Source organism: Argiope bruennichi, chromosome 3, assembly GCF_947563725.1.
Source record: "Argiope bruennichi chromosome 3, qqArgBrue1.1, whole genome shotgun sequence".
Taxonomy (NCBI): Eukaryota; Metazoa; Arthropoda; class Arachnida; order Araneae; family Araneidae; genus Argiope; species Argiope bruennichi.
In genome coordinates, this window is record NC_079153.1 from 130,611,056 (window position 1) to 130,639,033 (window position 27,978).

At 26.9% G+C, this 27,978-nt stretch overlaps 1 protein-coding gene across 1 annotated transcript; it reads left to right on the forward strand.

Annotated features, from left to right (window-relative positions):
* The first annotated feature begins 227 nt into the window (after window positions 1-227).
* LOC129963731 (vacuolar protein sorting-associated protein 4-like) lies at window positions 228-27,978 on the forward strand. Its single transcript, XM_056078257.1, has 13 exons — window positions 228-433; window positions 1,548-1,659; window positions 2,469-2,610; window positions 5,577-5,653; window positions 9,027-9,184; window positions 9,279-9,397; window positions 12,474-12,622; window positions 14,094-14,175; window positions 17,203-17,334; window positions 18,440-18,527; window positions 20,736-20,876; window positions 26,110-26,219; window positions 27,365-27,978. The coding sequence occupies exons 1-12, from the start codon at window positions 419-421 to the stop codon at window positions 26,209-26,211; spliced, it is 1,317 nt and encodes a 438-aa protein (XP_055934232.1). The 5' UTR covers window positions 228-418; the 3' UTR covers window positions 26,212-26,219; window positions 27,365-27,978.

Sequence of the window (27,978 nt, forward strand, 5' to 3'; positions counted from 1 at the left end):
CGAATGAATCGTATCAATATTGATTTTTCTATGTAAAAAAATCGACAAAACATTCATATATCTTGTAAAGATAATCTAAATAGAATTTGGTTTCTCTTTACTTGAAAACAAATTTTGATGATGAAAGTTTTTATGTGAAATCTCATTTCAACTTCACGTTTTTTTTTTTTTTTTTTTTTTTTTTTTTTTCGCATAGGTGTGTTTAAATAAACAAAGGACAATTCGGTTATAGAAGTGAAGTGATGGGATTTTCGTTAGTTTTTGTAATAAATCAAGTTTTGATGTTTTGATAGAAAATATTTTTGAAAGATATTGATATTTATTAATGGTATAGCGATATTAAAATTGTCAGGTTTCAATATGCTTCATATCATATGAAATTTGAAAGTTTTCATAGACATTGTAATATTTCAAAGAAATGACAACACTACAGGTAAGATTTTGTATTATCTAATTAAATGCTCAGTAAAAGTTTAATGTCCATTTCTGATTAGCAACATAAAATTTATTTCATTTTTTCTTAAAAAAAAGTATTCGTGATCACCCACATAAAAATGCACATATTATAAAACTGTGATAAAGAGAAATCACATTTTACATGTAAGTGTCAATATGATTCGTCATTCATTAGTTTTTGTTTATTTCTTATCCGACTAAAAAAAACTTGATTTAAATGACTATTTCAATTTTTTTGATTATTCCACTGAATGAAACATTTGCAGCATTCTTTTTTGTTGCATATCCAATATATTTTTTAAATGTGAATATAATGATTATAACTTTATAAAATTCTCTCATGGTCATGACCAAAAAAAAAAGTGATGGCAAATAGAAATGTTTGTCATAAAATCTCAGCAGTAAATATGGACAAATAATACATAACAAAATTATATGTTGATATTTGTCTGCATTTGTATTTTTTTATATTCATCTTTGATATATTGACATAATTTTTTATATAAAGTATTTAAATTCATGTTTTGGAGGTAGATTGATGTCAGTGAGACCTTAAAAACCTGTATTTTTTAGTTAGCACTGTGGTAGTTTTGAATTGATAGTTCTTTTTCAAGCATAAAAAAATACCTTATTAGCTGCAAATCTCCTCATAAAGTGGTCCAAATAATTAATTATATAATTTTTTTCAGCTTTTGATAATTACTTCAGAAATGCATATACTTTTATATTATACTGATATTAATAAAATATTGTGAATCTGTTATCTTTCCAAATCCATTTGAATTAATTATTTTTCTCAGTAAAATTTTATTTCAGAATTTCATGGTTTTCTTTATGTGCTTCAGTTATAAGTTGATTTTTTTAAAAAAAATTATTGCATAAAAATTAATAAATGTTCTTGTATTACAAAACAAGCATTTAGCATCAGTCTGGTAATATATTATACAATAAAGCTGATATATATATTTTTTCATATTTTACATAATGATTTAGTTTCAGCCATTTCTCTGTTATGTTTGTAATAAAAATAGGAATTTAGAAAATCAAATGGCTCATTTTATTGACAGATATTTTTATTAATGAAATTTTAGAAAGCAATTGATTTGGTAACTAAAGCCACTGAAGAGGATAAGAAAAAAAACTATGAAGAAGCCTTCAGACTATATGAACATGGCGTCGAATATTTTCTCCATGCTATTAAATGTATGTTATATTTTTTATTTCATAATTTTTAGTTTTACTAATCAACAAATTTATTTTCAGTGCAACATTTTACTAAGCAATGCATATATTTCTTTTTTCCCTCAGTTTTAATATTTAGCTTTTATAAAAGTACGATGTAAAAAAATGAAAATTATTTCATCAAAACAATTAATCCTATGAGAGTATTATTAATTATATAATTTTAATTAGACAGAAAATTATTGAATTGGTAAATTATGTATTCTAATGCCACTAAAAGAATGCATTATAAAATACTTCATGTTTAATTAATTCTTCTTAAGTTTCATTCTTTAATTTCTATTGTAAATTAATGTTTAAAGAATTTTTAAGTGCAATTTCATTTGGATAAAATATTCTATTTCATGCTACTAACATGATTTTCAACTTCAAACTCTAATATTTATCATAGATTTTTTTTATCTATTTTGTAGTAAAATAACGTTTTATGTATTGAATTTTCATTATTAATGTTAAATTTTACTGTTGTGTTCTAAATTAGTTGTGAAGCTTAAAATTGTTAAAATAAATAAAATTTGTATGTACTTTTTATGTGTTTGTGTAAAAAAAAAAAAGTTTAGCCACAACAATGTATTGTAAATTGATATTTAGATGAGTAAAGGGACAGAAGTGGATAAAGCAGGCATAAAATTTTAACAGTTGAATTTTGAGTGTTCTTATTGTTTTTTCAATTCCATTTTTCTAACTTATTTCAGAAATATTTCTTTCCTTGTTTTTAATTTAACAAAAAGTATTACCCGACTTACTAATATTCTTACTAACTTTTGCAGATGAAGCCCAAAGCGATAAAGCTAAAGAAAGCATTCGTGCAAAATGTGCTCAGTACCTAGAAAGGGCTGAGAAATTAAAGAAATATCTTAAAGAGAAGCAAAAGAAGAAACCTATTAAAGATACTGATGGAGGACCTCCATCGTAAGTTTTACTTCAAAATTAGTAACCAGTGCTGTCAATATATTTCATTTCTTATTGATATTTGCAACTCGTATAAATACCAATATATTCAATCAATTTTGAATAACATTAGTTTATGAAATTCTTTACCCATTGAAAACAAATGATGCATATGTGTGTTAACACTTTATTCCCTTTGAGGCCGAGTGTCTCATGTAGAGAATCTACATGAGATCTCTAGGATAATTGGCACATCGATAAAGCAAGTTTCTGGAAATCATTTGATTCCTGTCAATGTAAAGAGAATGTGTGTTAATGAATGTAACAAAAAAAAATAATAAAACTGCTAATTTTGAAATGTTGTTATAATTTTCTCTCATTTGGGGTTTTTGAAATACATTCAATTGAGGTTCCCTTCCTGTTTTATTTATGCATTCTGGACTAAAAGACAACTTTATCTTTCCAAGTGGAAATGTGTAAATTTATGAATGATTCGTGTATGAATGTTTTTGATGATAGTGATTGAATCATTCAATTATTGATTATAAAATAGATGATAAAAATTTAGAAGAAGATGTGCAATTTGTTCAAAGCAAGATGAAAGATAGGGCACTGCCCATAAATGTAAATTATATAATACTAGTTTTTACCCGCGACTTCATACACGTGGAAATAGATTTGAATTTATAGCATCAATGGCTTTATCTTTTGTTACTCCTGTACATGCGTGAATTTTCAATGCCAATTGAGGCAATACAAATGTATGAATTTTCTCCGCCAGTTGGGGTAACGCAATATAGATTATAAATTTTTAATTTCCTTTATTCTGTTTTATTTTAATTCAAAAGTACTTCAGAATGAATCCGAAAGATTGATTAATTCACAATGTTTATTTTTAAATGCATCAAACACCAAGAAAATAAACAGAATCCTTTGAAATAATCGGTCGAAAATATATTACACCTAATCTCATTAGTGTGGGGGGAAAACCCCTGAAGCTCTACTCATTTGGCGATTTTTGGTGGGAAAGTTAGTTTTTAATTATAAACAATTAACCACTCAATTAAACGGAATAAATAGTAGCCTATGTCCTATTCCAGACTATAATCTATCTCTCAGTTAAATTTCATCCAATTCTGTTCTGGCGTGATTGACTAACAAACATCCATCCATCCATCCAAACTTTCACATTTATGATAATAGTATAGATAAGTCTCTGCACTGTTCTGTATGTTAAGATATTTCATATCGCTATGAAATATTATTTATTACAATATTTGTAAAGTATCTTATAATGTTAAATGTAAATTGTTATTTTATCTTATTTTTTTATAATTTGCATCATTAATCTAGTGTTAAATTGGACACATTTAATAGCAGAATACTTCACCATATTTTATAATAAAAAATATAAAATATTTTAATTTAAAAAATATTTAAATCAAAGATATTATATCTATTGTCACATATTTAACCAGTGTAACTATGTTCTCATTTACACTTCAAGTTAAAGTCTTGACTCCTTCGTACTAGTTAATATTTTGAATTTTTAGTAAGAATGAGAATGCATTCATTGCCTGGCATTTTGAAAGATAGTTACGAAATATAGAGTTTTGCCTTGAATCTTAACATTTTGAATATGTTGAATGAATTGAATATGTTGTGCAAATATGTATTTTGCACCACTTTGCGAAATGATTGAAGCCAAAATTTGATATGGACCAAAAGTTATAATCACATATTGAAATTCATTGTTTGTGAGTTGTTGTGTTTACATGCATGCAAAAGTATAGATTGGCAAACTGCTAATCCTTTGACAGATTGGCTCAAAATTTGATAAGAAACTATATTTTTGGCGCTAACAGTGTGTTAAATTTTATCTACCATAGCTTTTTGTGTTTTGGTGGTCATTTGTAATTAGACAGATAGCCTTCTTTTTAAAGGAGAATTTGGTATAAATCTACAGTTTTGTCCTTATACAAAATTTCATCCACCTAGATCAAAGTGTTGTTGAATTATCTTGTTCATAAACAGACATAATGTTAAAAAGGTGATTTTAGATTTCGGCGTGGTCTAAAATGTGAAAATTAATCAAAATCTTTAGGTCATATTCTTTGACGATTTCATTACTGCTTCTGTACTCTATATACAAAAGAATAAAAAAATGGCTTCATATCTTTGTAAAGGTTGCTTTATATGCATAACTATGAGCGGTTTTATTAAATTAATGAGTGTTAGGCCTAACAGAATAAAATAAAGGAGTAAAAAAAAAATATGTAAATTTACCTCTCAATTGCTTTTTACATTTTAAAAAGGAAAAAAAAATAATTCCTTGTATCTTATTTAGCTTTTTGATTTGTTATTCATACTGTTCCTGTTTTCTTTTGTGCAAAATATAAGTAGAAATGATAATAAGATGCCCCTGAAACAATTTTAACTTAAGATAGAATATCTTCGGAATTATAATAATCTTGAAGATTGCCCTCTCACCCCCAATTTGATCTACCTTTATCAAAAAAAAATGTAATAAAAGATGCATTAGTCATGGGAAATATTCATTTCTCTTTAATTAGCTCAACAATGATTGTTGATATTTATATTTTAATTTCAAATGTTACTTTTCTCTAAGTTTTGTAATTCCTAAATATGCTGGATACACCAAATTCATACAATAAATTTGCTGAGAAATCAGAAATTTTGCATCATAAGGTTGTAGCATCTAATGCTTTTGGTTGTTGTATTTTGATTGTTGTCGAAATAATAGAAATGTTCCAGATATTCTTTGAAATAACTTACATAATTTATTTGTTTTAAATAAGGTTTATTAGCAGTTTTTTATTGATTGAGCCATTTAATGTGAAAGTTATGGTTATTTGGCATATGTATTAAAAGCTAAGTGTATAATTTTTACTGAAGGCATATGATGTAATATATCATGTTCAGAGTTCAACATCTTTTTGATAGAATTGCAATATTTCTTCTTATAGGAAGAACAATGACAACAATAGCAGTGATAGTGACAATGAAGATCCTGAAAAGAAAAAACTTTTAAATCAGTTAGAAGGTAATTTCATAGTATATTTTTTAATTGGTAATGTTAAAATTTTAGTGAGCTAAGTTTGTTTGTAAAATTTTTTGAAAAGAGTTATTTATTCATATCAGCATCCTCATTAGTAACTTGTTGTGAGGACAGTGTATAGTTACATACTTTTGTTAATTATTCCATCAAAATGTTTGTTATAAAAAAAAATATCTAAATTAAATATAATTTGCATTATGACATATAGGCTGCATTATCATATTTTAATGCTGCTCTAATCCTTATTAAATTTGTGTAATTATTTTACAACTTTTTCAGTATTCATATTATTAGAATCTATACATTATAAATCAGAACATACGCTACTGGTCAAAAGTATTGCAAATTGGAGAAATTTCAGATTTTTTCATTAATAAGCCCCCCCAAAGATAATATTTTTTCATTTTAAGTGATATTTTTTAATATAAATGTGGTGGAGAAATTTCAAGCTATTGTGCCATTATTTGTGAAGTAATCGTTTGCTATGATTGTGTCATCCTGGTAGTATATTATAAAATCACTCCACTATGAAGGATTTCATTTCATTTGTTGCACTGTTGAAGTGCATTCGCTTTGCATTGCTTTTCAATTTAAACAGATAATTTATTTTTGAGATGTCTGGATTAACTGGTGAGAAGTGCTAGTCTTTTATTTGAATGCATCAAGAAAACATTTCAAATCTTAGGATTACTCATCGGTGCAACTGCAGTGAGTCGACTGTTTCTCACCTCATAAAGAGATTTGAAGGAACCGTACATAAAAAGCCTAGAAATGGTCGTCTGAAGTTATCTTCTAAACTTGACGATGCTTCTTTGACATGATTATGCGATAAAAATAGAATTGCAAGATCTGCTACACTTCCAAGAGAATGAAATGAGTTCACGTCTGTCCTTGCCAGTCCCACAACAGTTTGCAGGAGGCTCTGTGAAGCTGGTTACAAAGCACAAGTACCTAGAAGAAACCCAGTACTGGCGAAAGCAACTTGGGAAAAAAACAATTGGAGTGGACCAAAGTGCACTAAAATTGGAGTATTTTGGAATGGAGACAAGTTATATTTAGTGACGAAAGTTGCTTTTCTTTAATGTCTGATAAACCTGGCTACATTTGGCATAAAGCAAAGGAGATCTTGTGGCCAGAATGCCTGATTTGTACATCAAAACACCCAGAAAGTGTAATGATGGGGGGTATATGTCAAATCAGTCAACTAGATGACTTCATTTTGTACAGGGAACCATGAATGGTGACAAGTATGTTGGTGTGCTGAAGAATCAATTGCTTCATAGTGCACATAATATGTCCCCAAGACAGAAATGGATATTTCATCAAGATCTAGCACCCATCCATACATCAAAAAAGGTAAGTCAACCATCTAACTCTCCGACCCGCCCGAAGGCACATGGATTTAAACCATAAAACTGAATGATCGGACCGCCGCAACAGCAACATTGGCGGGAACTGTGGTTGAGTCCTAAGGGCCGTTACCGGCCACGGTACAACCCTCCCCGAAGGAAGTACGTCCCGTCATCGATGGGAGGAGCCAGATCCCCCACCTATTAGTGTACCCTCCAGGGTGGCGAGATCCAACCACCATGCCGGAAGCATCTCATCCTCATTTCGAGGTGCCCCCCCCCCCCCCCCCCCGAGGGTCTAAAAAAGGTAAGACAAACTTTACAATTAATTTCATTTGAGTTCATTTCTGACCTCTATATCGAAACTTTCGTTATTTTAGGTTAAGGCTACATTTGCAAAACATGGTATTAATGTTCTTGAATAGCTAGGGAACTCACCAGAAGACCCCATTCAGAATTGATAGAGTATAATGGGAAGGAAAATAACCGAGAATCATTCCAGAACAAAACGAGAACTTCAGAAAACAATTAAAGTTTGGCACCTTGAAATACTGAAAGAAGTGTTGCAAAATCTTGTGGATTCCATGCCTAACAGAGTGGCTGCTGTGATTGAAGCCAGAGGCAGCCGAACTAAATATTAAATGCTTTTCAGTTAACTTGAACTCTTTTATTATCTTTTCTGATCAAAAGAACTTGAAATTTTTTCATTACTTCATTTTATTCCGGGAAACCAATATGGATTCCTATACTAATAATCTGTACATTTTGTTTGCTTTTTATTCTTTTTGAAATTAAATAATTTTTTTTTGTTCAATAACTTAATTATATCTTGTCTTTAGACTAATTTAACATGTTTACATTAAAAAAAAAAAGATTACTTTAAATGAAAAAATATTACTTTGGGAGAACTTATTTTTGGAAAAAAACATGAAATTTCTCAAACTTGCAATACTTTTGACCAGTAGTGCAAATCATTTTAAATATGGATTATTTATTTCTAAACTGTTTATCTCTGTTTGTGTCTCACTTTTCAGATAAAAGTTTTACTAATTTTTGTGGCTAATTCTAATAAGAGTTAATTATTTAACTAACAAGAAATGGTGAAAAATAATTTCTTCAGTATCATGTTATTTATTGAAACATTTTTATTTACTTGATTAAATTTAATTCTTAAAAAAAATGATGTATTCAATTTTTAAAGCCTTAAATTTAACCTTGTTAAATTTAAACATTTAAAAATCCAGCATGTAACATTTAAAAAAATAGGTACAAAATATAATCTTTCATTATTATTATTTGGCAAATTTGCATGTAATACTCTGGGTTGCCACAACACTAGGAGAATAGTGAAAACACAGGAAATTTAAAAATCATCGATAAAAAAATGCAGAAAATTCTGGAAATTTTCCTTATAAAATTAGAATTAGTTCTGGAAATTTTTAATTTCGTCAGTTTTTTTTTTTTTTTTTTTTCCCCACCTAAAAAAACTGCTGATTTATTTAAACATTGCAAGAATGAAAGATCATTGCCGTAGCTCTTAAAAATTGACAATATTGTTTAAGATTGTTAAACTTTGGGGGCTCATACCTTTTCTACTTGCTCTCTTTTCTTCTGATAAATCAGCTTAATTTCCATGACTGAGAAAAAATACCAATATTAAAATAGTGACTATAGATACTTAAATACTAGTGGAACTCCTAAAACTGTAAAAAGACACTTTTTAGCAGAGTGTTTTATATTTGTGACAAATACTGCCAAAATATTTGAAAGTATATCCAGAAATGCTGATATTTTTAAACCTATATCGTGCTCAAATCCACCTTTTATTAAAAAGATTTTTTCCCCCCTAGATTTGAGTGGCAACCCTAATATAATGTGAATGATAAGTTCAACAAATTGTATTTTTTATATATTATATGTTAGTTTTATCTTGATTAGCTATATATATAGGTTAACATTATATGCAATTTTATCTATAAATAACAATATGTGGTCAACTTTATATATAGGAGCAATTGTTATTGAAAAGCCTAACATCAAATGGTCTGATGTTGCTGGTTTGCATGGCGCAAAAGAAGCCTTGAAAGAAGCAGTAATATTGCCTATAAAATTTCCTCATTTGTTTACTGGAAAGAGAAAGCCCTGGAAAGGGATATTACTCTTTGGGGTATGTTATTTTATGTAATTTGATTTAAATATGTGTTAAAGCAATTGTCATTCCTTCTGAGTTGGAAATTTATTTTTATGGTATATTTTGATAGCCTCCAGGAACAGGAAAATCTTTTCTAGCAAAGGCAGTAGCAACCGAAGCTAACAATTCAACATTTTTTTCTGTATCCTCCTCAAATCTTGTTTCCAAGTGGCTTGGAGAAAGTGAAAAGTAAATATGCATTTTTTTAAAAATCATTTTCATTTTTCATATTCATTTGTTTTCAAGGTATTTTATGTTATCATAAAAGACTTGTTTATACTGTAAAACAAATTTAAGTTATATATATTGTAGAAGAAATAATAAACATTATAAATGCAGCTGAGCATCCAAGAATCAAATCAATTAAACCCTCTTATTTTTAACGTGCACAATGCACTATAATAAAATGAGCTTTCTTATCGTCTCACAGTGCAAACTACCAGTGATTGATTACAAAATGTGTAAACAGAAGAACCAAACTTTAGCTGACATTAAACTGTATCTTTGGCTGACATATTTTCAATTAAAAAATATTACCATTACATTTCAATTTTATTTTAGGACCCAGTAAAATATAGTTAAATGTTATAAAACATAATCTGCCTCTGAAACCTTATGCTCATTAAATATCTCACATTATTATACCAATTATCCCTTGATCAAAATGAAGTCATGTCAAACTCCCTTACATAAAAAAGACAATTTGTTTAGTTTTATGTAATTTTAAGATTTTAGCCTCTTACTCAAATAACTTCCCAATTATTTTCTGCTAAGATATTTCAGGGCCAGAATGGTTTGATGATGAAGACTTGGCATCAAAGGATTCCAAAACGTGATTCCACCTAAGAACTGATGTGTAAGCACATTTCATGCACATTAAATCTGTTTAGGTCAAACCTCTTCTCAATACTATGGTTTGAAAATTTAGAGTGGGATGCCAGTTTAAATGTCGTCTTCATCATCTGACCATGACTCCAGGTTCTGAGGTCCGTACCAAAATAGCCCTCAGATTGTTTCTTTAAAAAAATGGGACATTGATATAATTAAACTAAATTAAAAAGCCAAGATATTCCTATTGGGAGTTCTTATGCCTGATAATCTCATGAAAGTATTCTCTGAACTTCTCTCTTGCATTTCTGAACAGTTTAGTCTTTTCACTATATCTTCAAATGAGACTGATACTTCTATGATTTCGAATGTTCATTATTCAACTTCTATTTCTAAAAAAAATGACAGGTGGGATGAGGAGCCTGTATATCATTGTAATTATCACAAACTGGTCTTAATATCACTATCAATGAAAATATTTTCTAAAAATAAATTAAAGGTTTAACCATTTTTATTCCCTTTTCCTTTTAATTACTTAATAATATTGGTTGATGAAAGTTTATCGGGAATCAATTTATACACTTGCTGCATATAAAATTTGTATGATTGTGGATCATTAACTGTTTTCATCCTTGCTCATATATATCACTGTGGCTTAAATCATATCTGCTTAGTTTTATTTAGACATTATTTTTAAATAGATAATAATTATCTCATTAATTTAATTTTACCTTTACAAAAAAAATGATTTTCAAACTTACATTTAAAATTTAATTAAACATTATCTCCATCTTATTCAAAATAACTTACTACTCATATATTTGTAAAATATAATAAACACACCTTTAATGTGTACTCATGAAATCATTACACAAAACTGAGTAAGAGATTCTGCTGTCCTAGATAATTAATTTTTTATAGCTATTCAGTTTTTGTGAAAATTTGAAAATTGTTGTTAATATTTTACTTAAGGGAATATTAGGGAGTTTCTAGTATCTAAAATGGCCATCCCTATTATATTTTCTTCAAGCATTGTTTAATCTTTAGTTAGTCTTACTGTTTTATAAAAAATAATTTTCAATGATGAGAATGACTCCAAATTAACATTAAAACTTTGATTTTAAATTTATATTTAATCAAATTCGTGTAAGAAATTGATTGCTTGAATGAATCTGTAAATTTTGTCATGTTGAAAGATGAAATAACTGAATACTTATGCAAAACACATGTGTATAAAATACATTTATTAATGTTTCAAGCACTAGATGTCTTTCATTAGTAAAACTGATTTCAGAGATGCCTGCTAAAATTCAAGGTGGTTAAAACTTTCTTTGGAATACCTACTTTTTTTATAAAACCAATAAAAGATTTGACGTCATAGTTTATCAATAAAGTTCTTTAATTGAAAATTTAATGCAAATAAGGTAATATCTTTCAGGGTTATTTGCATAACTGCTCAAAATGTCACTTTTAAGAATTTATTATAAAGGTATTCTGGAATATAATTTTTGATTGAAGGCATTTCTCTAATAATCTATATAATCAATTATTACTTTTTTTTATTCAATTTATTATTTTTTAAAGCCTGAAATGAAATGTCTTTTGACATAAACTTTTTGCTGTATTATTGGAATTAAAGATGTATCATGTCTCGGGCCTCATTGGTGTACTCTTCCTAATACCTCTTCATAATAGTACCACCCTGAGGGTGGTACTATTAGGAAGATGCCACATTTTCTACTTAATATCCTTGAAGTCAAATATTTTGGTATAAAAAAAAGATATGCCTCATTTTTTTTTCCCCCATATAAGATAATATGTCAAGTTTGTAGATGTGAGAAGTGAATGGTTTGAGTGATGGGAAAGTTGAGGAAGAGATGGAGTAATGTCTTTATTACACTTGCCATGCCACACACAAGCAGTTGAAAGGGCTGTTCTTCAGAAATGTTGCAGAAACGTTTGTCTTATTGTGCAGCTAATCTGAGAGAGAATGGTACTGAAAAAAATCTGATAGAATCTTGAAAGGCCATATTGAAATTCAATAATAAGGATTTTTATGTTATCTGACATAATTTTATATTAATAAAAATGCCATTACTGACAAATTATCTTTTATTAATAAATATTACTTATGCAATTTCTATTTGTTTTATAGAAATAAATTTTTTACCTTTTTAAATCCAATTGTAAAAACGCATCAAAATGTTTTGTGTCTATGTGTATTTTCTCTAAAGTCAAACTGGAGGCGGAAGCTATTATTACATTTTAATAAAATTTTATATATGAGCAAAAAACCTCATTTGGCATCTCTTTCTTTTCATGACAGATAGGAAGCAGAATTGTTTCCCACTCTCCATACAAAAACTATACATTGTAGCGTGCCTTTGAATCTTTTCTACTGTTTTCTTGATTTTTTATTTCCATTGTTTACTTATAGATTGGTGAAGAATCTTTTTGAGATGGCTAGACAGCAGAAACCTAGTATTATTTTTATTGATGAAATCGATTCACTGTGCAGTTCTCGTTCAGATAATGAATCAGAATCAGCCAGAAGAATTAAAACCGAATTTCTTGTACAGATGCAAGGTTGGTAAAATTATGCTTAAAATATTCAATGTTCTTAAACCTGCCTGTGCTAAATGACTTTGATCTTTTTTTAACACTTTCAACGTTACCGACGAGATTTCTCATCTTTCAAATGCTACAATTAATATTTGATTATTACAAACTTGACTACAATTGATTGACTACAATTAATATTGATAGTTTAATTTTCAATTTTTTCCAATTTAATTGGAAGTATCTGAAAGACGAGATATCTCATTGGTAGCGTTGAAAATGTTAATATTTTGATCCAAAATAGTTAATTCATATTTACTTTCACTTTTTTTAAAAATTATGTAAGTAAACTATTCTTCTGATACAAAGATAAGATTAGATTATATTTTTAAAAAATATAGTTTCTGCACAAAGCCCATTTATTTATGCTAAAAGTTATTGCATTAAAAGAATTGTCCAGTTTGTTGGGTTTATATATCATCAAAATATGTATTATTTTTTTGATGTTGTCATTAAATTTTCTTAGAGTAATTAATAACAACAACTTCAGTAAAGAAATCCCATTGTTTTATGATCAATTGAATATATCGAGTGAAAGAGTCTTGGCTTTGTGATCAGAAAATCAAGTTTTCAAAACTTTCTGGTAATCATCCATAAAAGCAAACCTGGTGCTCTTTCATTCTGTTGCATGTAGATATCTTAAATCTATTATGGTTAAATTTGTATGTTAGGAAAGTTGGATGTTGAATCTAGTATTGCCCTATCATTTGGAAATAATTTTAAATTTTGGTCCTTATTCTTATAAATTCATATTTGGTTAGTCTTTTCTTTTAATTAAAAAACCCAATTTTCTTTTAATAAAAATTTAATTTACTAAATTGCTAAATTTTGCAGTTTGGTATGTTGTTATAAAATAGAAACCTATGACATTTTTCAGAAACAGCAGGTTTGTATACCTTAAGTGAAATAACAATTCATCATTGATTTAGGAAATCAAACCTTTATTTAAATTGGCATGACCTATGAGTATTCTTCCTTAATTACAAATTCCATATACATTTTGATTTCTTATATATAGTACAACTGGTTTGTTCTAATGAAAGTATAAAATAAGTGTTGAAAAGATGTTTTTTTTTTCACAGAATTTTATTCTTTTGAAAAAAGTGTTTTCTTTTTTTTTTTTTTTTCTTTTTTTTTTTTAACAGTATTAACCTAAATAAAAACATGTAATGTAAGAAATGTAATTAATGAAACATTTCTATGAGTGGAAGGTTGTATAAAATATCTGAAGGTTCTTGTCTTTCTTTCATACTGCATTTAAAAAGTAATTTTGTTAGTTCACTCCTTTAATTATCAATTAGATAATTACATATTTTTTTTATTTTAATGATTATGTGTTTTAGGTTATTTTGTTTTATATTAGAGAATTTTAGTGCCTGAAAGATTTAATTCAAATTTATAGATTAATGAAATTATTGTGATTGTAATGTTTCCTTAGGTGTGGGCAATGACAATGATGGAATCTTAGTACTAGGAGCTACTAATATACCTTGGGTTTTAGATGCTGCTATTCGCAGAAGGTACGGAAGAAGAGTTGATAATTTACTATAAAGATTTTATGTTTTTTCCTAGTTTTAATTGTATCATTTCCAAATTTTTAAAAGATTGATAAAAGATGTAGGGGAGAGTGTTGTATATTTGACCACTTCTATTTATACTAACAGCGGGGGACAAAATTTGACAGTTTGTGTGTTTAGTACAAAGATTAAAAACTAATTATTTAATTTAACTAGCTGCAATTTTAAAGAAATGGATATTTTGATAAATAAAAGTTTTCATGTGATTTTACTGTTAAAAATGAAGTATTTCAAATATAACATTTTGGCTCATAACATTTTTTTTATTTATACAATTAAGAAATGATATTAGTTTAGGCATGCTGTAAACAGACTAATAATCTTATTTAGTTTAAATTCTTCTCTTCTCTCTCTCTCTCTCTCTCTCTCTCTCTCTCTCTCTTTTTTTTAAGCCAAAAATGAGCTTTAGAGTTTTAAATGTGAATGTTTTCTATGTTGTACTTTGACCAGTGTGAATTGTTTTTTTTTTGTTTTTTTTTTTTGACCAGGTCAAAGGTACAGTATTTCACAATTAAATGTTACTACACATACTTCATCCAAGAACATTTTCTCAAATTTTGAAGAAGATAGTAATTTAATTGTGTGTGCCATCTGTACTTGACTCTTGGTCATACAGCCTAACACAAATTTCCAGTTTAATCTTAAAAGCATTAAAATGGCAAAAAGGTTAATAAATTTTTGGAGCCCCAAGTAAATTTTTATTTTTTCATTTCTCTGTGGATTGGAAGTTTACTTTTAAAATATTTCTGAATTATAAGCATATTTCAATCTATAATTTGATATAAAGTATTGCAAAATATCATAATTTTAGACTTTTGATCATTAGATTACTTTTTACATACATTTTTTTCCTGGATTATTTAATCACTTTATTGATTGTATCCGACCAAGCCTTCAAAAATCTGTTCTGTTACTCCTTCACACCATAAAAAATCATGTAACTATTCTCGTTATTGAGATGCCAAAAATAATAATGATAATATTTTGATTGTCCTTTCATCATTGTAACAATCATCAAATGCATCCATTTGACTGAGATGCATTTAGCTGATTCACAATTTATTATCAGGTAAATAATAATTAACTAGCTATTAACACCAAGTACCAAACGTAAACTTTTTACCTTACATGATGTGACATGTTACTAAACCTGATTCAAATAGTAGCATGGAAGGTTTGAGTACTTTAGATTAAAGATGTTGCTCCTTTTTATAAGAATATTTTTATTAATAATAAAATTTTGCCTTCATCTATAACTTACAGTCCAATGATACATCCATATCTCATGCATAATTCAATCTTTGTAGATTTGTCAACATAAATTCTGAGAAAAAGGTTAAAAAAACTATTAAAAATTTTTTTTAATTAAATTCTGAAAATAATGTTTTGATTTTTAATTTTATTCTGAAATTCAGTAAAGACTTTTTATTTAGTAAATAGTAAAATGATAAATATATTTTAAAATGAATTCGTTGTTTAAAAATACTAATTCTTTATATAACTTATTTAAGATTTCAGACTTAATCAAAAATAATTAAATCATTTTATGTAATTAAAATTTATTTTTCTCCGTTATATTTTATAATAAATGTCCGTTATATTATAATAAATGTATATCATAGGTACTTACCCCTAGTAAAAGGTACAATGCTGTGTTTTACCATTAGTTTTTTTTTTTTTTTAATGAATGAAAAACTAAGCAGAATTAAGCTTAACATTCACAACTGGATAATTAATATAATAAATAATATTGCCAGTAATTAATATTAAGCCAATAATTAATATTGGAAATTTGTCAAAAATACAACACTCTTCCCTGTATTGATAAATGATATTTTTGTTACTTCTGGAATTTTTATGATAGGCTAATTGGTGACCAGAATTTATTGTCAGGTAACAGTTATCTCATAGAAATACAAAAATTTCATAAGAATCATCCTGAAGTGCACATTCTTATCCTCCAAAATATAAAAATGCCAAATTTGGTAACTGTAGATCAAATAATTTAGCCTGTAGAGTGCTAACACACATATATACACATCTTCATCTTTATTTTGAGTTATTTTATCATGCGAGAATATGATATTGTTTTGGTTTGAGGTTTTTGAAGCCTCAAAATATGTAGGCAACAAATTGGCGATTTATCACTTTTGAGACATCAATTTTTCACTTTTAGGGTTATTAGAAAATAATGCAAAGAAGGTTGTAACATTACAACTAAATAAAATTTATTAAAGTTACAACTTGATTTCCAAATTATTCATTCTCTGAATTCTTTCAAATTGTCTTAATTAATTTAAGTCATTAACCAGTTTAAACCGGTTTGAAATAATAATGAGATTTATCAGATTATGCATGCGTCGATATTTAGAAAAACGATGGGTTTTTTTTTTCATCTCAAAATCTTTCGAGCTCCAAAACTTTGTTTGCCAGCTAGAAAAATTGAAAATGTAAGTTTAAAATAATTTTCATTATATATATATATTGATCGGGGGGAATAGAGACTGATAAAGAAGTCTCATGATTGTTTCAAACCTGTTTAAACTCGTTAATGATTTAAATTAATTAAGACAAATATTGACTTAAAAAATAATAATGTTCTCACATAATAACTTGAAATTTGTAATCATAGGGGTTTTTGTGTGTGCTCGCATGCATGCAAGTATGATTATCGAAGGAATTAACACATATTTTTTTGGGGGGGAGGGAAGCATATGTTCATCAAATGTTGTTAATTGGAGAATTTTTTAATTCATTATCAACATTCAGATATCAGATTTTGTTTATGCAAATTTTGAATTCATGTCCTCTGTGTATATTCTTATATACTAATCAGTCCAAGCATGACGACAGTTAAACATTTAGTCATAAAATGTTACCTTATATAATTGCAAATTATTAGAAGTAAGATAATTTCAGTTCTATATACACTTATCTTATTTTTTCAATATTTATATGTTATACTTCTAGATTTGAAAAAAGGATTTATATTCCTTTACCAGATGAGATTGCAAGGCTTGCTATTTTTAAATTTAACATTGGTAATACACCCCACAGCCTAACCGAAGAAAATTTCAAAGAACTTGCAAGAAAGACAGATGGGTAAATTTTTATTATTATTGTTGTTATTTTTGTTAATGGATTTGATGAAAGTATAGATGATTTTTTCATGATGCACTATCACATGTAATTATTGTCAGTGTAACTAAGATTCTTGACTCTTTTATTTTCTCGGATCCTTAATTTTCAAATTTGAAAAATGCACACTTGCCATCTCTATCAGATGTTAGTTTTTAAAAAAAAATCTTTCTAGATTATTTTGGAAAGAATTTAGGTATAATTTTTCAAATTGCTAGATAATTTTCCCAAGTTCTGCACATTCCATGAATGAACCATTTTCTGCCTGCTAGAAGTTTATTCACACCACCCACTAATAAGCATTCTTCACTTTCTATTTTAATATTTGAAAAGTTAAATCAAAATCATTGTCTCAAATGTCTTACCAATTATGTTATATTTTTCTGCATTAACAATTGAAAGTATAACTAGATATTCCCAGAACTTCACGTCTCTGAATAACAAGGTAAACTGCTATTAAATTTTAAAATGTATACCAAAAAATCAGTAAAATGATTGCAGAATTCTATAGTAAGGGGAAAATTTTATTTTTATGTGTTCTAATGAGTTGAAAATATATATGTATGCATGTATGTAAATATATAACATTAGTAATCTGAATTTCTCCGAAATAATGATAGTTTTCTGCATTTTCAAGATGGATTCATAATTACACCTAGTTAGATGATGTAATTAGAAATTTTTATTTGCTTTATGTAAGGAAAAGAATTATTCATTAAATTTCAGTGATTTTATAACCTTAAATTGACCTAATGTTTTCTATACAAGCATAAATTATTTGGGAAAACCTTTAAAATGCTTTTAATTTAAATGATATTATTCAACTCATAAGAAAACATGAATGTCATATTGTTTATAGACATATATTAAGTAAATGAAGAATTCTGAAGTCTTCATTGATCACTAAGTAATCTTGAGTTGTCATGTATTATCTGATTATTCCATTTTAATTATATGTTTAGAAGTCACGATTTTTTAGCAAGTTTTTTTAAAGCATGTATATTAAATAATGTTTTAAGGAATATCAATTTTTTTTTTTTTTTTTTTTTTTTTTTTTCTTTTCTTGTAGTTATTCTGGAGCAGATATATCTGTACTCGTTCGGGACGCTTTAATGCAGCCTGTAAGGAAAGTACAGACTGCCACTCATTTCAAACGAGTTAGTATGTGTTTTATTTTACAATTTTGTTTTTCATATTCATAACCTGTAGTATATTTGGTGAAAATATATATATCTCTTCTGAAAATGAGCTGAAAAGGTTATTTTTGAATATTTTTCCTAGTGTTTGCTTCTTTTGTTGTTGATTGTAATGCGACAGGATTTTTTTTCTCTCCTTTCTAAAGATCGAAAATTTCAGATATTTTAGATCCATTATTTTTCTAACTTTTGTTTTAGAACAATTATATCATTCTTAACTTACATAAATTTAAAATTTTGAAACTGTGCAAGGTTCAAGCCAGAGATTTTTTTTATCATGTGAAATCAGGAAAGTATTGTTGCTTAGTTCCGTACTTGTTTTCATATTTTTGGCCGATTTGTACATTACAAATCTTGTGTCCATTTCAAGATTGTGAAATGACCACATCTAAATTACAAACATAGTAGAAGCCATAGTGATATGTAGATAGTGACTTCATATACTCTGTTACCTTATGATTACATGTCAAATCGTCTTGTTCCTTCATTTAGTTGATTTATTGTGTTACTAGCCGCCTTTGGCGACCAGCCGGTTTGCCAATCTCAATGTTTGTTTAAATTTTAATAATTAAATATTTTATGCAATTCCTACTTTAATAGATTCTTCATCAAAATATTTTAAAACTTCAAATTTTGATAGTCATATAATTTATTCATAATATTATAAAGGCCTTCAGTCATAACGTAATATGTATCTCTCTAATTTTCTGTTAGCTCTCGTAGAATTTATGCTTGAAATTAAAGTGGAAAGAATTAATCTGCAATTAATATAATAATATTTTTTACTGAAACAAAGCAATTTTTTATAATATGATTACTTATAACAGAGTCACTATCGTTTAAACTTTATGGGCACTAAAGAATATCTTTCTTAATTTATGTCATATCTCAAGAATTTGTCAACAAAATTTTCTCAAATTCATCATGAACAGATCGATTAATTAACAATGTTTAATTTTAAATGCATCAAACACTAAGAAAATAAAAGGAATCATTTAAAATAATCGGTCGAAAACAGGTTTAAAAAAACTATTTAAAAAACGATGTACTTAAAACTATAAGCATATACAAAAAATATATAACTAACATAAATACAATTTAATTACAAAAGCATGCAACTAACCTAAAAATAATTTAAATCAAGAATCATCTGGTGATAATATTGTCAACAATCAGAACACAATGCGCATACGTGAATTTTTCTACACCAGTTGGGGTAACGCTATACAGATTAGAAATTTTTAATTTGCTTTATTCTGTGTTATTTTAATTCAAAAGTTCGATCTTTCAGAATGAATTCGATCGATTCGATTCGATCTTTCAGAATGAATCGATTCGATCTTTCAGAATGAATCTGAAAGATTGATTAACTAACAATGTTTAATTTTAAATGCAGAAAACATTAAGAAAATAAACAGAATCGTTTGAAATAATCGGCCAAAAAATGTTAACCCTAGCCTCATTACTGTTGGGAAAAAAACTGAAGCCTTACTCATTTGGCGTTGGGTAAAATGAAAAAAATTTTTGGCGGGAAAGTTGGTTTTTAATTAATAATTAAAATTCTAATTAAAAATTCAAAAAAAGGGACCCCAGGTGCACATTTCCGACCTCTAAGGTATACATGTACCAAATTTGGTAGCTGTTGGTCAAATGGTCTTTTCTGTAGAGCACCAACACACACATTGAGCTTTATATATAAGTATAGATTAGTAGACTTGGACACAAATCTGAATAAAAATTTACTACTTGGAGAGTCAGATTCTTCTTTTCTATATGCTCTTACTTTCTCTTTAAAACATATATTGAACTTAGCATTTTTTTTTAATATTATGGAATTAAGTATTTTGGTTTATTTCTTGAAATAATGTTGAGAAACATAAATCAGTTTTTAGTCAATTTTAAATATATATATGCTTTTTGCTTTTCTGTTGAAATCATAAAAGTATACAAATGAATGTTACATTTTTATTTGAAGATCTATCAGATTTTTACTCCATATCTTTTTTAAAATTGAATCAGTACTTGTACTTGAATTTTAAATTGCAATGCATTTTCTTTAAAGAAAACTAAAAGATTTCAGGAAATTAAATGCATATTAAAAATTTGAGAGTGACATTTAAATCAGTGTATGATTAGGCATTGTGACTAATAATTGTCAATTATGAATAGGTATCTGGCCCTTCTCGATCTGATCCTAATGATATAGTTAATGATCTACTCACTCCATGTTCACCTGGCTGCCCAGGAGCTATAGAAATGTCTTGGGTGGATGTTCCAGGAGATAAATTACTGGAACCTGTCATTACCATGGTAATGTATTTCAGATTATTCATAAGTGTAATCAAATGCATATCAAATTTTATAAGCTTTACTTAATTAGAACGTAAGATTCTTTCATCTAAAAGTTGCTGTTACAAAATATGACCTTATTAAAGATATTAATGACAAAATTAGCTGTGAAAATTTTTGTAATTTGTTAGTTGTTTTATAACTGTGCACTCATTTTTTTAAATTAAATTAATGGCCATGAATACCTTTAAATATTATTATCTGAGTGTATAAGCCAGTTTCTATTAGTCATATATTATTGCAATTTTGTATGTATAGAGTTTTTAAACTAAATCATGATCTTATATGAGCCCATAGAGCAATATTAGGGGTATAGCATTATCAAAAATACATAAGAAAGGAATTGTGATTTAGAATACTTCACTAAAAAAAAATTTTCATAATTATTTTTATAAATTTCTTTAAGTAAACATGTGTCATGTGAAGATTAACATAAATAAAATTTTTTAAAAATTCATATTTGAACTATTGCATATATGGAAATATTCTGCTTTTGAGAATAGATCTCTTGTCTGTTTATTTGCTGTTGTTCAAATTATGAATATCTACAAAATATTTTCCAATGTTAGGATAGGAATAAATATGTTATCCAAAAGATATCATCCAAATTTGATTTATGTCTCATTCTGGAGTTACACAAAAGATTGTTTTAACACTCATCTCATAATTTAGACAGTGATCAATTTCACATTAATGAATTGCCACCCAAATGGTTTCCATGGAATATTAATTGTATTTCATTTCATTTCCCTGTATTACTCATAAATGGGTGTTTTTGATTTCTCCAATAAAGTATTTTTAAACACCAAACTCTAATAGACAATTAAATCCATGTTATTCTAAGTAGTCTTACGTTTATTCTTATTGTGAATGAAAAATGGGAATAAATATGAATAAATGAATCTTCCTAATGTAGTAAAATCTCATGATCAATGTTGCCATGGCACTGAAAAAATACATGGAATTTAAAAATCGTCTAAAAAACAGGAAAATTTGAAAAATTCCATAAAAACCGGAAATTTTTTCTTTCCCTTAATTAAATTTTTTCTTTCCTTTTTATTTTAAACTAAAAATTGCTAATGCTTTAGCCCCCAAAACAAAACAACTTGATTCGCAATTATGTAATCGCAGAAACTTTGCTACTTGTTCCTCTTTTTTTATGTTTGGATCAGTCTAATTTCAATTTCAGAGACTGTTGTTCACTTTTCAAGAGATTTTTGGATTGCAGCTTATGAAGATGTTATCCTGTTATAACTGCATGAGATAATATAATAAATATCTTTGGTTGGAATAGAATCATTCAATCTGCAAAAGTAAAGCGATGATGTTTATTCACTCACACATGCATTTATTGAATGTTTTGTTTATTATTTGAGAAATTGTGATTTTATTCATAGTAGATTAGAGAAATTTTTTTAAAATGAACTGCTCAAAATTCATATATGAAATTGGACAGATAAAAATATGAATTCTTACTACTGAATGGCCTTAAAGTTCCGCAAAATCCGTTTGCTGCATACTGCTTGTTTTGTAAGGAAATAATAAGCTTAAGAAATATACCAGAAGAAAAAAGCATACAAAATTATATGGCATTTCAAAAAAAGTCTTAATTGTATCTAAAAGAAATACAAGAGAATCGGATATATCAAATCCAAAAACGATTTCGAACTTTTGTTCAAGAATGATAATTTAAAACTGCACTTTGGGGGCATTAAAATTTGTTGCATCACATTCATCCTTTAATAACCTCAATGACATATCTGAATTATTAGTCACATTATCTGAACATTAGACACATATGTTTACTAATAGTAAGATTGCCAAAATTGTATATTAGGTCATATAAAAATACCATACGTTATTTGTTATGGATTAGCTCTATTTTTTCAGCAATCTTCTAATAAATTTTTAAATAATGAAACGTGTTATATGCTTTGATGAAGCTTTGAACTGTATTTGACAAAAATGCGTATTGATCTTATGTGATAGTTCATATTGGTGTAAATCAACTAATAGTCTCAAAAGGTATTGAAATTCAATATTTTTAAGGCATACCTCTGCTTAAGAATTGTTTGAGATAGTCCCGATAGATACTTTGATTAAATGTGCCAATTTCTTGGAAGTTGCAGTTTCTTCTGAATTTCCATTGAAGTTTTGTTTTGTCCACTGGGTAGAAAATGTCAGCATTTGTGAATGTCTATAAAAGTTTTTAACAGCATAAAGAAATACATAGAATTCAGTAAAGAAACTGACTGGATCTGCACAAATGACAGTATTATAAAACTTTGTCAGGATAAATTGATTCTGGCTAAAATTAACTTCTCTTATATTGGTTGTAATCTTCAATTTCATAAAAAATTTCATACATCTGTGCGAATGGAACCTTTTTTTTTTTGCATGAAAGTCTTTTCATTCTTATTAAACAGTTAGTGAAGCATAATTAAAGAAGTAAAAACATTAGACATGATATTTTTAATAGATTGTGATGTCCCTAAAAATTTAAGACTGGGAAAAAATACCAATGTTGTAAAAGTGACTACTAGTTACTTGATTATTAGTGAAGGTACTGAAACTGAAAAAATAGACCTTTTAGCTGAGTGTTTGACATTTGTGAAGAAAACCTACTATATAAGAAAAACTTGGAACACATTTTCCTGTTTTAAAAACTGCATCTAGTTCCACGTTTATTGAAGACCAATGCATTATTGTGCAAAAAACGATTGGCTGGTTTACTTTAACTTCTTTATTTTAAAGTACAAATGTTTGGGCATGTTCAGAATGTGCAAAAATTCAATTTCAAATTTTCCTGAAAGAACTGAAAAAAAAAAAGAATATAAGTAATAGCTTGATTCATTTAATGAAAAAATTTGTTTAGATGATTTCTATTTTAATATTTTGAAAGTTGAAAGAATTTCCAAATTTCGGGGAAATTTTTGAAATAATTTCTGTGTTGTTACCTGGCAATGCAGCTGTCGAAAGTGGATTTAGTATTAACATGGGTATGCATGTTGAAAATCTGAAAGAAGATTCGTTTATTGCTCTATGATATTACAAACTTTTATGGGAGTGTTTTAAATATTCTAATTTCAAAAGGTTTGCTTCAGTATGCTAAATTAGTTTGTGCAAGATATTATGAAGTTTAGAAAAATATTTTTAAAAAAATTCAGGGAAAAGGAAATGAGTTCAACAGACACAAAGTGGCACTACAAATGAAATTGTTGCTAAAGTAAAAGATTAAACTTATAACTGAAATATCTGCAGAAGTTGATACCCTAATATATGAATTTTCAAAAAAAAAAAAAAAAAGAAAAGAAAAGAAATCTTGCTTTGTTATGTTTTTTGCTAAGTAATCATTAAATGGTTTGCATCATGATAGCAAAAATGTTATTTTGTATTTTATTTTACACGAGTCTTAATCATGTGTGACTTATGATTAAAGAGCGTGAAAGGTAATCAATATCCTACCCTCTCCCTTTATATGTAAATTTTGTGTTATTAAATTCTAGGCAATAATTAAACAGAATTTTTTTTCTGTTTATAAATATAAACATTCTTTTAATATTCTATTATTTTGTGTAATGTTAGATATTTGCTTGCTTTTTCCTCTCATTAAAACTTTGGAATATTTTAATTCCATTATAACTACTTGCACATGAGTACTGTTCTCATATTTCTTCTTGTATTGCATATACATACAGTGAAATCTGATGGAATTTTCTTTCCCAGATTTAAGTGGCAACCTTACATGACATCATAGTGTTATTTAAAACGTAATTATCCAGATAATTGAAGCTATTTGCATATTGCCTTTGAGATATTTGGGATATTACTTTCTTATTCCTCACATAAATTGGGGATAATCAACAGAATTTTTCCTTGTTAGTTTGTCAGCAGTGAGTGATAGTGGTTAAAATTTCATGGCAATAATGAAATTCATTATTGAGAATTATATAAAAAATTAAAATGTCAAAATTCAAGAAAAAAATTGTGTGCCAATTAAAGTAGCTTCATTAGAGATTTAAAATTTTAAAATGGTGTATGGATGTGTGTTATATATATATATATATATTGTAATAATACCTTTGGAAGTTATTTGGGGAAACTCCAAACTTCATCTTAATTAGAAATTTAATTAAAAATTTTCTAATTTATTTTATTCCACTGTCTGCTTTCCTACTTTCAAAGTTCCCACCTTATTTCAAATCATTTACGCATATTCCACTTTATTATTAGAAAAGAATGGAAGGCCTTTGTTCTCTGCATAATAACCCTATACTAGTCACTTTGCTTGCAAAAATGAAGATATTGTATATCTCGATACAAATTGTCTATAAAAATAAAACAATTTTTGCTTAACACTTTTGATTATTGTAAATTAACACAGAATAAAATTGTTTGGTTGTTAATAAATAATTAAAGTTGTTACTTTTGTAGATTTTGTAAGTATTTAGAAGAGAAATGCAAACTTCAAATGAAGTTACCAAAGAAAATTTGAAAAGTACAAAAAATAAAAACATGGAAATTGAAAAACGAGAGTTTCAAAATATGGAAGAGAATTGTTTGAAACTAACTGTTTAGATATTAATAAAAAATTTTATAGTGGAAGATATAGCTTTGTACAATTATCATAAAAAAGTGAATTCTAAATTGTTTTGTGTGTGTGTGTTTTCACCTGAAACAACACATAATAAAATTTATTGACTCTGATAATAATAATTTTTTAAAAAAAAAATTTCATATGATAAAGACATTTATGAAGTGAAATGACATTTTTTCATGCTAGTAAAATTAAATAAAAGTTTTTTTCAGTGGAATTATCTCAAATCTGAATCTAATTAATCCCTTCAATTCTAAAGTTAAAAATTAATTGCCACAGCTTCATTCAGAAAGAAAACACACACATAATTTAAAACAAAAAAAAAGTTTAATAGAGAATTAATTAATATTCTCATATTCTAGGTAGGTAGTCTACTCCAAAGATCTTTTGCGAAAAATGTAATTTCTTTTATTCCAAGAAACAACTTTTTATTTTATTTAATAAAATAAAAAAAATTATTTAATAAATATTCATTCCCAGTATAGGAATATTTTTTTAATATATTGTTGATTTTTTCTTTCTTTAAGACATATTTTTTCCTTTTTCTTATTTATTTGTTTTTATTTTCTCTTTTTAATCTGTGATATTTTATTTCAGAGTGATATGCTACTGTCATTGAGTTCTTCAAAACCTACAGTAAATGAAGCAGACCTAATAAAGTTGGAAGAATTCATGAAAGATTTTGGTCAAGAAGGATAAAATAAGGGGTAATAACATTTTAAAGGTGTAAAATTGTAATGTTTAGATTGTAATATCGAAGTGTTTGTTTGTATTTATATATCTTTAACATTTATTTTTGTGTGTACTTTGCTCAATAGTGAATATTGTAAATAAGTGATAAATGTAACATGACATCTTAAGCGTTTTGTTTTTTATTCTTTTCGGCACTAAGTAAATAATTTTTCATTTTTTACTTATCATTTCTGTAAAAAAGAAATATTTTTCTTTTATCAAAAAGCAATTTTTTTTTAAAAAAAATTAAATGCATTCTGATAAAATTGTCAAGTTAAGAATTCTTTTGTAAAAATGAAATTGTTTTAAAATGCAAAAATTGCTTTTTTTTTTACAGTAAAATAATTGCTATTATTTTTTATAATTGATTTCATTTACATTCATCCTGAGATCTTTTTGATTATTTGAATGAATTTCTATCTTTAAAATCATTTATGAATTTCTTCTTAGTTTCTGTTATTTACACTAAACCTGCATTTTCTTAAATTATATTCATGAATACTCTTACAAACAGCATTTTATTCTAATTTCTAAATTCTAATAAACATCTATCAAAATGCATTATAATATTATTTACAACTTTTTGATTATTATGAATAAAATTATGTCACCTGAAACCAACATAAATAAATGTTTTCAGTTTCAACAAAATTCTTAAAAAGTGAGAAAAAAAATAATAAAACTTAAAGTATCAGTTTGTGCACTTAAACTCAACATAATGATTGAATACTTTTAGTTAATAAGGGCTGAAAATATTGGCACTATTGCATTTAAGTAATTTTAAATTCATATTTGAAAAACAATTCTTTATTTGTATTAAGGTAAAATCTCTATGCACTTAATGTAAAAATATTGATATTTTAAGAATACAATATTTTTGTATTCTTAGTGTATCATAATGTGTATTGTTAAGTTTAATTGTAATGTATCATATGGTCTTTAGCTGTTTTTCTTCAATGAATTGGGTCCAAATATAAACGTTTTTTAATGTTTTACTTTAAAAGAATATTAAATTATAAATATTAAAATAAAAAACAAAACTCAGTATTTTCTGGATTTCTTTGTTTAACTTAGTTTTAATAAATATTTATCTTTTAATCCACATGTATTTATTTTTCAGGCCTTTTTAGAATCAATCCATTCAGTTATTGTAAATTTTGAAGCATGACGTCCATGAAGTGTCAAGCACTTAGTTAAATCCTACATTGTCACTGGAAATATATATTCTACATAGTGGATGCTATATAAACAATTTTTCTTCAAAAAAAATGCTTTCTGGGTTTTTTTTAACTTGTTTTTTGGTAGATAAAATGTGTTATTTCTTACTCATTGCATTTATTTTTCATCGTTAGGAGCAACTACAGCTATGAGCAGTATAATCAGTGAAAGAAACAGGAGTGGATAAATAAAAAAGGATATAAATTTTTGTAAATTATGTTGAATATATTTATATGTGTTATTAATTCTGAAAATGGCATTGAGTTGAATGTAAGCATTTTTGCTTAATTTAAAATTTTCTTGTTGAAAATTTAGCATTGCTTTTATATTTCTCAATTGTAATAATTTCTTGTATATGTTTCATATGTGTGTGCAATTATGATTTTATTTTTTCACCAGTTAAATAAAAATAGCAAAATAAATTGAAACGTTTCCTTCTCAGCATAGGTTTGAATATTATCTTGATTTGTTCTCTATTCCCTTGTACTTTAACAATAAAAATATATATATTTGTTA